Below are 12,650 nucleotides of genomic sequence, written 5' to 3' on the forward strand. Positions count from 1 at the left end.
AAAATTGACCAGACTCTGTTGGGGTTCCTTCTTCATGTGTACTGTACTCTGTTAATTGCCTCCAGGAAGAAAGTCTGGATAACTGTAGATTCAATTAATTTATTTCTCTCAGAAGTCAGTATTTTACTGCCTGTTGTCCCACTGTTTTGAAAATAGTTGTTTGTTACATTTTGTCCAGTTTCCTAGTTGTTTGTGATAGGAAGTTAGTTCTGAACTCCTATTTCTTCATGGCCCTAAGTGGAATTCCAAAAGTCATTGTTATCTTTTTTCTCCTGTTTGTAAGATACCTAGTTTTTCTTGATGCACTCTTTTGTCATTGAATTTCAGCAATTTTATTAAGAGCCATGGTTTTCTTTGTGTTTACACTGTTTGAGGATCCCTGAGCTTCTTGAATCTATAGGCCTTTGGAAAATTTGGCCATGATTTATTCTATTGTTCTGTCTTTTCTCCATTTACATGTATGTTAGACTATTTGATGTTTCCCAAAAGTCACTGAGATTTTGCTCATTGATTTCCACACTTTTTTTCTTTCTATGCTTGGTTTTTTTCATTATTTTTTTATTTTATATGTTCAGGTTTTCTTCTGTTGTATCTAATTTGCAGTTAAGTGAAATTTTTAATTTCAGAAAAGTTTTTCCTCTAGATATATCATTCATTTGGTATTAAGACAATTTATCTTTTCATTATACTCATGTTTTTCTTTTAATACTTGAAAATGTTTGTCACAGCTGGTTTAATGTCTGTTTATGCAATAATATCCACTTTGGGGCGGTATATTTCTATTGATCAATTTTTCTCCTGGTTGTGGGTCACATGTTTGGTGTTTGTGGGGTTTTTTTGTACATATCTAATAATTTTTCTTGTAGGTTGGACATTTAGATTTAACATTATTGAGTGTCTGGATATTATTGTCTTCCTTTAAAGGGTGTTTTAGCAGGCATATAAGTTATTTGTGATTGAAATTCATTCTTTGGAGGCTTATTTTTAAGATTTGCTAGGGTTGCTTTTTAGTACCCTTTACTCTTGGGCTAATTTAGCCCTACTTTTAAGGCAGAACTCTTCTGGAATCTCTCCTAAAGACCCCATAAGTTCATTGAGATCTTTCTACTCTGGCTGCTTGGAACTTGAACATCTTCCCAGCCTTGCTGTGAGCGCTGTGTGAATAGCTATGTTTACAGCTCACTAGAAGATGTCTTTTCCTTGGTAAATTTTCTTTATCTGGTTCTCTGATATCTCACCCTACATATGTCCATATTGGTATTCAACCAAAAATTTAGAGGAATCACTATACAGATTTTTAGAACTTTTTTTCTATTTATAGGCCTCTCCTTGCCAGTACAGTGTCTTGCAAATTCTAGCTATTTAGCCTCTACAGAATCTGAGCTCCATCTTAAATCATCAAGGCTGCTGTACACTAATTGGGTTCCTCCTCCCCACACCAAGGTTCTAAAAGTTCCCCCAGGCAGAAATCCATGGTTATTTTTAGACTTACCTCATTTATTTTCCTTCTCTGAGGGATCACAGTCCTGTGCTTTCTTTTGTCTAATGTCTTAAAGTAATACTTTAATATATTTTGCCTAGTTTTATCAGTTTTAATAGTGAGAGCATGTCTAATACCACTTACTCCAGTATTGCCAGAACTAGAAGTAATCAATGTATTTTATTTTTATTTACATCAATTTTTAAATAAATATTTTATTATATAAGTGTAATTTAATATATTCTCCCATTAAAACACTTATGGAAAAGTTAGTTTCCTTTTAATAACTTTCCTAATCTTAGGCTTCTTTCGTTCTTCAAATCTAGCCAGTGATATCAACTTGGTACACAGCCTGTAAGGTACCTTTTCTATCCATTTATATACATATGTTTCCATAGAAAATTTTAATATTGGTTTTCTTTAGGTTGTATATGCTTTTAGTATCGTAATTCAGAGTATATTTAGTTCTCTTTCACTTGATTTAAAAAAAACAGTGTGTGTTAGAGGTGTACCTTATTATTAAAACAAATCTATTTCATATTCTTTATATGTTGATATAGTTAATATATTAAATAATGTAATATTTTTATGTGGTAATATTTTCAGCAAGAATAGAGATTGGTCCTTCGTAGCTCATCTTCTGGACATATTGCAAATGCTTTCCATTTTTTTCCAGGCCTTTCCAGCCACATTTTCAGAAATTTTGCCCTATTTCTCTCTGCCTCAAGTACTCCTCTTGCCTGGAGACAGACAGACTTCACATCCACCCCTAATAGTTGCCCAGGGCCCTTTTTTGCTTCTATTTTCCACAGCTTTGGCATGGGCCGTTCTTTGTGTTGTTCTCATCTGTTATATACTTGAATACAGTATGCTCTTGTTTCCCTCATTAATCTCTCAAAGGTTCCTTACAATTTTTGGTCCATTGAAATCTCCCCATCCGTATTTTCCCATTCATCTATTGATTCCTTTTTTTCAAAAATATTTTGTAGGTTCTGTGGTTTGATAGGGAGTATAGGCTGGAATATGTACTCACTTCGCTATCTTAAAACCAAGAATTACATTTCTCTCTGCCTGAATTTTCGTTGTATCATTTTATCATAATCTAGAATAAGATTAAACCTTTGTATGTTTGCCTAACACTCTTGTGAATAGACATGTATTAGGGAGCAGTAAGATGTTGGAGCTAGAGAGTATTCCTAGCATCTCCTCTTCTGTTCCTAACTTTACTTCTGTTCAGTAATATCCTCTTCATATTGCCATGCATTTTCCTGGCCCTCATTATTCTTGTATTGACATGGGAAGTTCTATTTGTTAACCAGAATTGGAGTTTAGGCATCATGAATAAAACTGTAAAGTTTGTCTTTGGGCAACTATAAACCCTTCCCAACAGATTTTCTATTTGCCATTGAAATATTTTCAACCCATGTTGCAGATTTTTAAAACATTAGAATTGGAAATTTTTAAACCTTTTAACAAAAGTTTTCTTTCACCATTATAATCTTGAATTTGGTTTAGCACTAATTATTATTTTGGCATATAAGATACTGCTGTATACAATATACAAAATAATGAAATGTGATCTAACCTATAACAGTAGCTCAAGTCCCTTCCACTTTTAATTTATATTTTGATGTTTTGGGCTCCTGACCAAAGTTAGATTAACATGACTTCTTTATAGATCTTTCCAATATGTAAATAAATTACACTGAAACTTTTTGTCTACACTGGGCAACAATTTAGTACCTTAGGATCTACTGATGGAGGAGAAAAATGATGTAAGGTCCAGAGGAACCATCTTGGGATATTAAACAAAAATTCTGGGTGATCCTGGCTCTAAGTCACAATCTAATGTAGATTTTTCAGTGAAAATTTCTTAAAGAGGTTCAGTCCTTTTTCATTCATAGTACTGTGAATACAAACTTCTAAGTCATGCTTAATAATTTCCTAGTTGTTTGTTACTTTGTTATAACCTGATTATAGTAACTAGTAGTGCAACCACTTTGGAAATATAAAAGAGAACTATTCTTTGGCAGCTTGCAGAGCTACTTCTGTTTAAAATCTGATCCTGGGAATGGATATATGGACAGGAGCCTACCCTTGTGCTGTTCTTGTCAATCAGCCCTTTCTGTCATTTCACAGAATGAAATTCTGTAGACCCAGAAGGGACCTGAGCAGTTATGTAGCAGTGTTTTACGGGAAAAGAAACAGTCAGAGAGGTAAAGCAGCTGTCCTACCATCACAGAGGTAGTAAAGAACCACATATCTTCACCCTGGCCTGCCCTGAATTTTTTTGACATGTTGAGAAGTCATCGTGTCTCAACTATATATCACATTTATTTCTACTTCAAAAGGCTAAAATTGTCTCTTTTTGAAATTTTTGTTGTACTTACACAGCTGAAATTTAGTCAAAGCCTTTCTAGCTCCCTGTACAATTATTCCTCTTCTCCCATTCTCTTAAACTTTTCTTGGGCATCTTGATAGAGAATACAGCAACTCCTTTATTCTGTCATTAGAATCCAGACAGAATCAGAGATTGAAGGCTGGGGAAAGTTGTCATGAATGGTAGTTTTACTTACACACAGAAGAAATAGGGCACCAGATTTGTCCATTCAGTAACTTTCTGCTCAATTTTAAATTTAATTTGATGAACTCAATGAAATGGAGGAATCTTTTTTTTTTTTTTTTTGGTCAATTTAAACGTGGCTATTCCCTGAAGAAAACACCTTTTCTTTCTGGGTTTGTCTCTTTGGCAATGGGAGTAAGGAGAGGAGGGCAGCATGTATTTCCTTCCTATCTAAAATTGAAAGTATTTTTTTGTGTTTTACTCAAATATGAATTTTGTGTAATAAATTCTGAACTAGTCATGACTAATATCATGCATTTTGATATAACAGGATAGACATGATTCAGCTGATGATCAAAATATTTGTCATGTGTGGCATATGGATGTAGAAGCCCTTCCAGAATGGATACACTGCCTAATACAAAAAGTAAGTTCCATAGTTTCTGAGTAAAATTAGGAATATACTACCTTCAGAAAGTTTTTGTCCTCATTTTAGAGCTATTTTTCTTGGATGCATTGTTTCAAGAGACATGAAAGGGTGTGTAACTTGATTACACTTACTGGTTTCTTCATTATTACTGGAGTGCTCTGAGTACTTTTATACCTCAGACTTTGCACTTGGTATTTCCCCTTCCTGGAATTCTCTTCCCACAACTACTCACCTGTTTCTTCATTTCCTTAGGTCTTTATTCTCAGTGAGGCATTGCCTAGTCAGTCTATCAGCTGCCACTCCCCACTATTACCACTCTCAACACTTTCCTTCTCCCTTCTCTACTTTATATACCTATCTATGTTTTACACACACATTATAAGTGATATATAGAACTTTAAATATGCTTAAGTATATATGACATATATAAATTATTATACACATTCATATACACATCCACATATGCATATATATACACACACACACAAAGGGCTTACTGATCTTGTTAGTTACCTAGCTCCTCTACTAGAATAAAACTCCATGAAGTCAGAAGTTTTTATATTTTGTTCATTATGTACTATATCCCCAGCACCTAGAACAGTACCTATTGAGTGAATGAAATATCCTATGTGTCTCATTACACAAATGTAAAATAAACTGGAAAATTAATGACTCTTATTGGCACAATCAGTATCAAAAAAACACACTTTTAAGGATCCTTAATGAAATATTATGAGTAGGAATTCATCTTGTCAGTGTGGCATCATTATTTCTCATAATTCAAAAAAGCTAAGTATTAGAAAAGTATAAGTAATATGATTTTTGGAACAATATAGTTGCCTTTCTCCACTGACTAGCTTACTTTTTTTGTTAAAGAATAACATTAGCTAGATATCCCTTGCATCCATTCTCACATTGTAATGATTTCCTGGGAAAATGCCAGTGCACTGCTTATTAGTGTCCTGAACTTTAGAAAATGTATTAGGACACTGTAGATGTCCTACTATCTCTGTTGAAAAGATAACTTTAAGTTAGTTCATTATTAATTTGTAATCTGAGTATAGAAAATGAAATAACTGATGTATGCAACCAATATCTTTTGGTTGTATGAAAAAGGCAGGAAGAGCTTTATTCTGTTGGCTGGGTAAAGTTCCCTCCCACAGTGCTTGGTATGCAAGAAGTGTATCAAAACAGACACTTTTCTGTGAGATTTTACTTGCAAATTAAGCTCTGTAGACTGATTTGCTTCCTGGTTCCATAGTGTATTTTTCTTTTCATTAGTTCACACTGTATCCATATTCAGCCTATTGTTTAAGAGACTTTTAGAATTCTTAGGAGTGTCGTTTAGATGGGTGTGATGTGCAATATGTTATCATTCTAGACCTTTGGAGCTTCTTATCTCTATTTATTGGAAGGCTTGTTTCCATCTAGTAGACTGTTTTGTCTACTAATCAGAAAACAGAATGCTGGCCTTTTCTGTGGCATAGAAAACTTTCATGTGGTCGGCTTTAAAAAACAAACAAACAAACAATAAAACCACAAACAAAAAAACAGCTCACATTCTCTTTGGTTACTTTACAAAGAAAGAATTGTTTTTATTTTCCTTTATTACCTGTAGGCCCAGTGGACAGTTGGAAAACTGAATTGCCCTTTCTGTGGGGCCCGTTTAGGGGGCTTTAATTTTGTCAGCACTCCAAAATGTTCCTGTGGCCAGCTTGCAGCTGTACATCTCTCCAAAAGCCGGACCGATTATCAGCCAACACGGTCAGGCCGACTAATGAGACCCTCGCTGAAATACTTGTCACATCCTAGAGTTCAGTCAGGTTGTGACAAGGAAACTCTGCTGAGAGGTGACGCCTCCAAAAACAGAAATCACGGGCTTTTAAACATGGCCCAAAATAATAATGGCCCTGGAAGATTAACGGAAGCACTCTGCCTGGAGGTACGGTCAACGTATTTCAAGATGAAGAACGAAAAACTGCTCTTCAAAGCAGATCCAAAATGTCAGCTTCTTGTTCCCCAGCTTGTGACTGGCAGATGCACTACGAAAGCTTTTCATAGAAAATCACATAGCTTGGATCTGGACATCAGTGAGAAACTGACTTTATTACCCACTTTATATGAAATCCATAGTAAGACTACTGTGTATCCCAGGCTAAATGAAACGCAGCCTATTGACCTTTCGGGCTTGCCTTTAGAATCGAGTAAAAATAACCGTTCCTTTCAGATTTCATCCAGTTTTGATCCTAATATGCTGCTGCAAAGATTTTCAGTGACTCCCCGTGAGACCCAGACACAAAGAGGAGGAGAATTTCAGTGTGGTCTAGAAGCTTCTGCAGTGTACTCTGGCCATGCTAGTTCTAACAACCTGACTTTCCTGATGGACCTGCCCTCAGCTGGCAGGGGCACACTGGAGGCCCCAGACCAGGAAGAGCACCTCTCTCCTCTGGACTTCCTGCACTCAGGCAGTTTTTCATTGGGTGCCATTAATCAGAGGCTCAGTAAGAGAGAAAAGAGCAAGCTGAAGACTCTGAGACGGAAACAACGAAGGCATGAAAGATGGCTGCAGAAGCAGGTAATTTTTAAAAGAGTTTACTAAAAATTCTGTTTTATAAATGTCAGCCTTTGGGGAGAGGAGCTAACTTTGAATTACCTATATTATAAAAACTTGATTTGAGTGATTTTTGAAATGACATTTCTCCCAAGTGAACTTAATGATCATGTAGCTCTATTATAACTGACATGTATAACCATGTCTCTGTGCTTACACATGTTCAGAAAATGCCCTTTTGTGAAGTTTTTCCCAATTTTGCTAATATTTTATAGGAACATTCATCTCATGATATTGAGACTAGGTTGTCATACACATTTTAAATATATTCATGTTAGGGTTGTTTTGCAGTGCTGTTTTTTCAGGTTAAATTGAAACAAAAATGTTTCCCTAAGTAAATCCAATGTAGTGACAAATTCATTCACTTTCATTACATTTAGTTTAAATGGATATTTTCAAGGAGCCCTGTTTAATTATGTGCCCACATTAGCCAGATATGGTTAACTGTGCTAAATTGTGAAAATTATCTAAAGGATAATTGACCCTTACTGTAATTTTATAGGAGAGGGTGTTTCTCTGTGGTTTGAACTCCTATACCTATAATGATACGTTCAGGGGTGGGGTGTGTGAAGGAAACCAATATTAGGCACTGAGGAAACCAATTAAAACCAGTGGATGAGGTGCTTATGAAAATTTAGAAGTTTGAGGACCAGCTTATTTCTGTATAAACTATTTTTGCAAATTGCCTTCATTATTTGGTCATAATAGATAGCAGTTCTTATTAATTAGTATATTGAATATTAACAGTGTCCTCAGGGCTAAAATACAGAAAGCTACAACTTTACATAATAGTTCATTCTTAGTTAAGCAAACTCATTATTGTTTATGATTCTAGTCATGGACTGAATAAAATAAAATTACTGCATTAAGTGCCTCAATCATGTTAGGTATTTTTCATCTTTTGGTTAGATAGTATAAGTAATTGTTTTTGTATTTTTGACTGGTTTCTGAGAAAAGCATTTCAATTTGGTTTCTTTGCAAGTGATGGTGTAATGTGACATCAAAGCATATACTGTAGGATGTAAAAAAGAATATGTTTTAGCACCATTATAATATACTTTATAGTTTAACTTATCAAAACTGTAAAATTCAAAAATTTTATTGAAAATTTGACTTAAATCTAGATAAATTGGAGATGATCATATGTTAAGTGAACAGAACAAATACCTTAAAAACAATGTGGAGGGTTCTAAAATAATTCTCTTAACAAATAGAGAGTTCAAAGAAGTATGAAAATTATACTTGTTCTGTGCTGTAAATATGCAAATAACATTTTTACAATTTTCAAAATGTGTATAATTCTTAAGCTAGGTACTTCTGAAAACCTGTTATATTTTTAATCATTTTCTAGCATAGGAACACTCTTTTTCACACAGTTGAAAGCAAAGTAAGACCAAAATTAATGGTCCTCTTTTTTTTTTTGATAAGGTTGCTTTTATTCATTCACACACATGTGATTTAACCAATCTGTTTAGCTAACTGATCAAAGTGAATGAGTCTTAGTCAGACCTGTGACAAGTCAGTACAGGAATGATATGGTGGGATCCTAATAGGTTTGGTTGATTGCACAGAAGCTACAGGCAAACAAATGCCCAATGTGTCCTTAGCAAAGAAAATCTGAAAACAGGTAGCAGCATAGAAATGACATGAATTCACAGTGTGAGTACACACTGTGGTTTGAGTCAGAAGGAAGAAGAATTTTTAATAGTTTTACTAATTCAAGGAAAAGGATAAGTCCTAGGAAGAGTTGATATTCGAGAAAAATTAATGGCTTATCTATTCAGCTTGTTTAATGTTTAATAAAGATCAGTTGATTCTAAAACAGATATCAGATATCTGTTTTGTATATCATGCCTTTGGGTAATGACTTCCAAACAGATCCTGCCCCTTTTTTAATGAGAAAGATATGCATACAAGATATAAAGAAAAAGTTACCTATTATTAATGGTAATCTTTTTAAAGTTTAAAATAATTGGTTGGGATATCTAGATTTCTGACTTTCATTTGATATTTAAAATTTTTTGTGTGTAAACTAGACATCTTTCTGTGGCAGATACCATGATAGAAAATGTTAATGATGCTACAAAAAGTTACTTAAATTTTTGAAGTTTAGGGATGTAAATGAGATTATTGTTAAAGCAGAAACTACAGCCAGTTTTCAGTGTTTTTGTTCAGCAAATGTTAATTGAGCATCTACTTTGGGGAAAGAGTGCTGAGCAAACCCTTTTTTTATTCAACACAGTCTTTTCGGTTTTGGTTTTCTTTTTTAATTATCATGCAATAAAGTTCATTTATTCTTGGCATACAGCATTATAATTTAAACATATGTATAGATTCATATAACAACCACCACAGTGGGGGTCCAGAACAGTTCCATCAGCCCCACCCCAAATTTCCCTTGTGCCTTTATAATTGTGCCATGATTATATCTTTATAATCACACCCTTGTCCCATGCCTAATTCCTGAAGACCACTGATCTGTTCTCCATTACTTTAGTTTGTCTTTTTGATAATTTTATAAAATAATGTAATGTTATAAAATTAGAACACATAGTATGTAATGTTTTGAGACTGGCTTCTTTTACTCAGCATAATTACCTGTGAGATTCATCCAAGTTGTTGCATATATCTCTAGTTTGTTATTCTTATTCCTTAATAGTATTCCATTGTATGAATGAACCACAGTTTATTCATTTACTTGTTGAGCAGAGGTAGGTTATTCCAGGTTTTGGCAGTTATGAATAGAGCTGTTATAAACATTCATGTACAGGTTTTTGTGTGAACCTAAGCTTTCATTTCTCTAGGGTAAATGTCCAGGAGTGGGATTGCTGGATCATATGGTAAGTAACTGTCAAATTGTTTTTCTGAATGGCTATACTATTTTGTATTCCAAGCAGCAATGTATGAGAGTTCCTTTTGCAGTGTATCCTCACAAACACCTAGTACTCTTAAAATATTGACATTAATAGATACATAATGGTATCACATTTTGGTTTTAGTTTGCATTTCCCTAATGACATTTCCCTAATGATGTTCACCATTTTTCAAGTGCTTATTTTGCCATTTATATATATTGTTTAGTGAAGTATCTTTTCAAATCTTTTAGTCATTTTCTTAATTGGGTTGTGTTCTTTGTGTTGAATTTTGAAAGTTCTTTATATACTTTGGATGTATGTCCTTCATTGAGTATGTGATTTGTAAAGATTATCTCCCAGTCTGTAGCTTGTACTTTTATTCTCTCAGAAACAATTTTTTTTTTCCTATAGAAGAAACATTTAATTTTGATGAAGTCTAGTTTCTCAAATTTATTTTTAATGGATCATGTTTTTGGTGTCCTAAGAACTCTTTGCCTAACCTTAGGTTATGAAGATTTTCTCCTATGGTTTCTTATAAAAGTTATATAGTTTTAAATTTTATATTGAGAATTATGACTCATTTTGAGTTTTTTTTTAATAAGGTGTGCGATTTAGGCTGAGGTCCCTTGTTTTGCATAGAGATGCTTGATTGTTCCAGAACTATTTGTTGAAAACACTGTCCTTTCTCTGTTGAAATGCTTTTTCAGCTTTGTCAGAAATCAACTGGCTCTATATGTGTGGTCTTTTTCTGGACTCTGTATTCTGTTCAGTTTATTTCTCTGTCTCTCCCTTTGCCAATAGACCTCTTTCTTGTTTATTGTAGCTTTAAACTAAGTCATTAAAATAGGGTACTGAGATTCCACCAACTTTATTTTTCATTTTCAAAATTGTTTTATTCTAGTTCCTTTGCCTTTCCATATAAAATTTAGAATCAACATTTTTATCTTTACAAAAAATAGATCAACTTGGGGAGAACCAAAATCTTTACTGTGTTTATTTTTCCAGTCCATGAACATGATATGTCTCTCCTTTTATTTAGGTCTTTGATTTCTTTCATCAGTATTTTGCAGTTTTCAGCATTCAGAATGTGTGCATATACTGTTAGATTTATACCTAAGTATTTACTTTTTCTGTTATTGTTAGTTTAAAAAATTGTTTTGATTTATAATTGTATTTCGCTAGTTTACAGAAGCATAATTGATTTTGTTTTGACTTTATATCTTGTGCTGTTGATAGTACAGATCTTTGACATCTCTTGTCAGATTTATCCCTAAGTATTTATATTTTTATACTGTTGGTAAATAGTATTATTTTATTAAATCTTAATTTCCATTTGTTCATGAATAATATATAGAAATACAATTGATTTTTGGTGTTGATCTTATATCTTACAGCCTTTCTAATTTTACCTATCAGGAATAGCAGGGGTTTTGTAGATTTCACTGGGTTTTCTACTTAGATGATCATGTCTGCAAATAAAAACAGTCTTACTTCTTCCTTTCCAATTTGATTATTTTTTGTGTGTGTTATTGAGTGAGCTAGATCATCTAGTAGAGTGTTGAGTAGAAGTGATGAGAGCAGGTATCCTTGTCTTTTTTCTGATGTTAGGAGGAAAGCACTCAGTCTTTCACCATTAAGTATTATGTTAGGTATGGGTTTTAGGTAGATGCCCTTTATCAGGCTGAGGAAGTTTTTTCTATTCCTAGTTTGTGGAAATTTTTATCATGAGTGGATGTTGAATTTTGTTAAATGCTTTTTCTGTATCAACTGATATGATTATGTGTTTTTAATGTGAATATTAAGTGATTAGCATATATTGAGCCAGTGTTTCATTCCCACAGTAAATACTTTGTTATGTTGTATTTTTATTTCTGTATATTGCTGGATACTACTTGCCAGTATTTTTTGAGCGTTTTTTTAGTTTCTTTGTTTTTTTGCCTCTGTACATGAAGGATATTATCCTGATGCTTACTCTATTTTTGTACAGTGTTTTTCTGATTTGATAGCATGGTAGTGCTGGCCTTATAAAATGAATTAAGAATTGTTCTTTCCTGTTGTGTTTTATGGAAAATATTGTGAAGAATTAATATTACTTTTTCTTAAATATTTGGTAATGAAACTACCTGGGCCTGGAGGTTTTGGGGGTTGGGGTGGGTGAAAGAGGTGAATTTAACTATGAATTCAGTTTCTTTAATGTTTATAGGACAATTCAGGTTGTCTATTTCATATTGGATAATTTTGGTAGTTGTTTTCAATGAATTATCTAAGTTGTTGAAAATATGTGTGTAGAATGTTCATAGTATTCCCTTATTATCCCTTTAATGTCTGTTGGGTCTGTAATGATATCCCCTTTTCAATCCTGATAATAGCAATTTGTGTCTCATCTCTTCTTCTCTCCCCCGCTCCCCTCCCCTCTTGCTTTTAGTTTTGCTAGAGGTTTATCAATTTTACTGATCTTTTCAAAGAACCAGCTTTTGATTTCAATTATTTTTTTCTATTTTTGTTTTCAAAGTCATTGATTTCTGGTCTTACTTTTATTACTGACTTCCTTCTGCTTGCTTTGACTTTATTTTCCTTTCTGTTATAAAATATTTTTAATGGGAGAAACTTAAGTTTTCGATTGGAAATCCTTTTTTATCTCATCTAAGCATTTATTGCTATAAATTTCCCTTTAGTTACTGCATGAGCTACAACCCATGACTTTAATGTTG

General features: G+C 33.5%; 1 protein-coding gene across 3 annotated transcripts in view; it reads left to right on the forward strand.

The window, feature by feature from the left end:
- RNF180 (ring finger protein 180) overlaps nt 1-12,650 on the forward strand; it is a 281,719-nt gene that overhangs the window by 56,342 nt on the left and 212,727 nt on the right. For 2 of the 3 annotated variants that reach the window (XR_009539860.1, XM_060146098.1), the window contains exons 3-5: nt 4,375-4,470; nt 6,092-7,048; nt 9,889-9,924. Coding sequence is in view for 2 of the 3 variants with exons in the window: in XM_060146098.1 (XP_060002081.1) it covers nt 4,375-4,470; nt 6,092-7,048; nt 9,889-9,924 (1,089 nt within the window). In the remaining variant the exon portion in view is untranslated. The remainder of the gene's footprint in view (nt 1-4,374; nt 4,471-6,091; nt 7,049-9,888; nt 9,925-12,650) is intronic. The other variant, XM_060146099.1, reaches the window with a different exon arrangement.

Source organism: Lagenorhynchus albirostris, chromosome 3, assembly GCF_949774975.1.
Source record: "Lagenorhynchus albirostris chromosome 3, mLagAlb1.1, whole genome shotgun sequence".
In the NCBI taxonomy this organism is placed as follows: Eukaryota; Metazoa; Chordata; class Mammalia; order Artiodactyla; family Delphinidae; genus Lagenorhynchus; species Lagenorhynchus albirostris.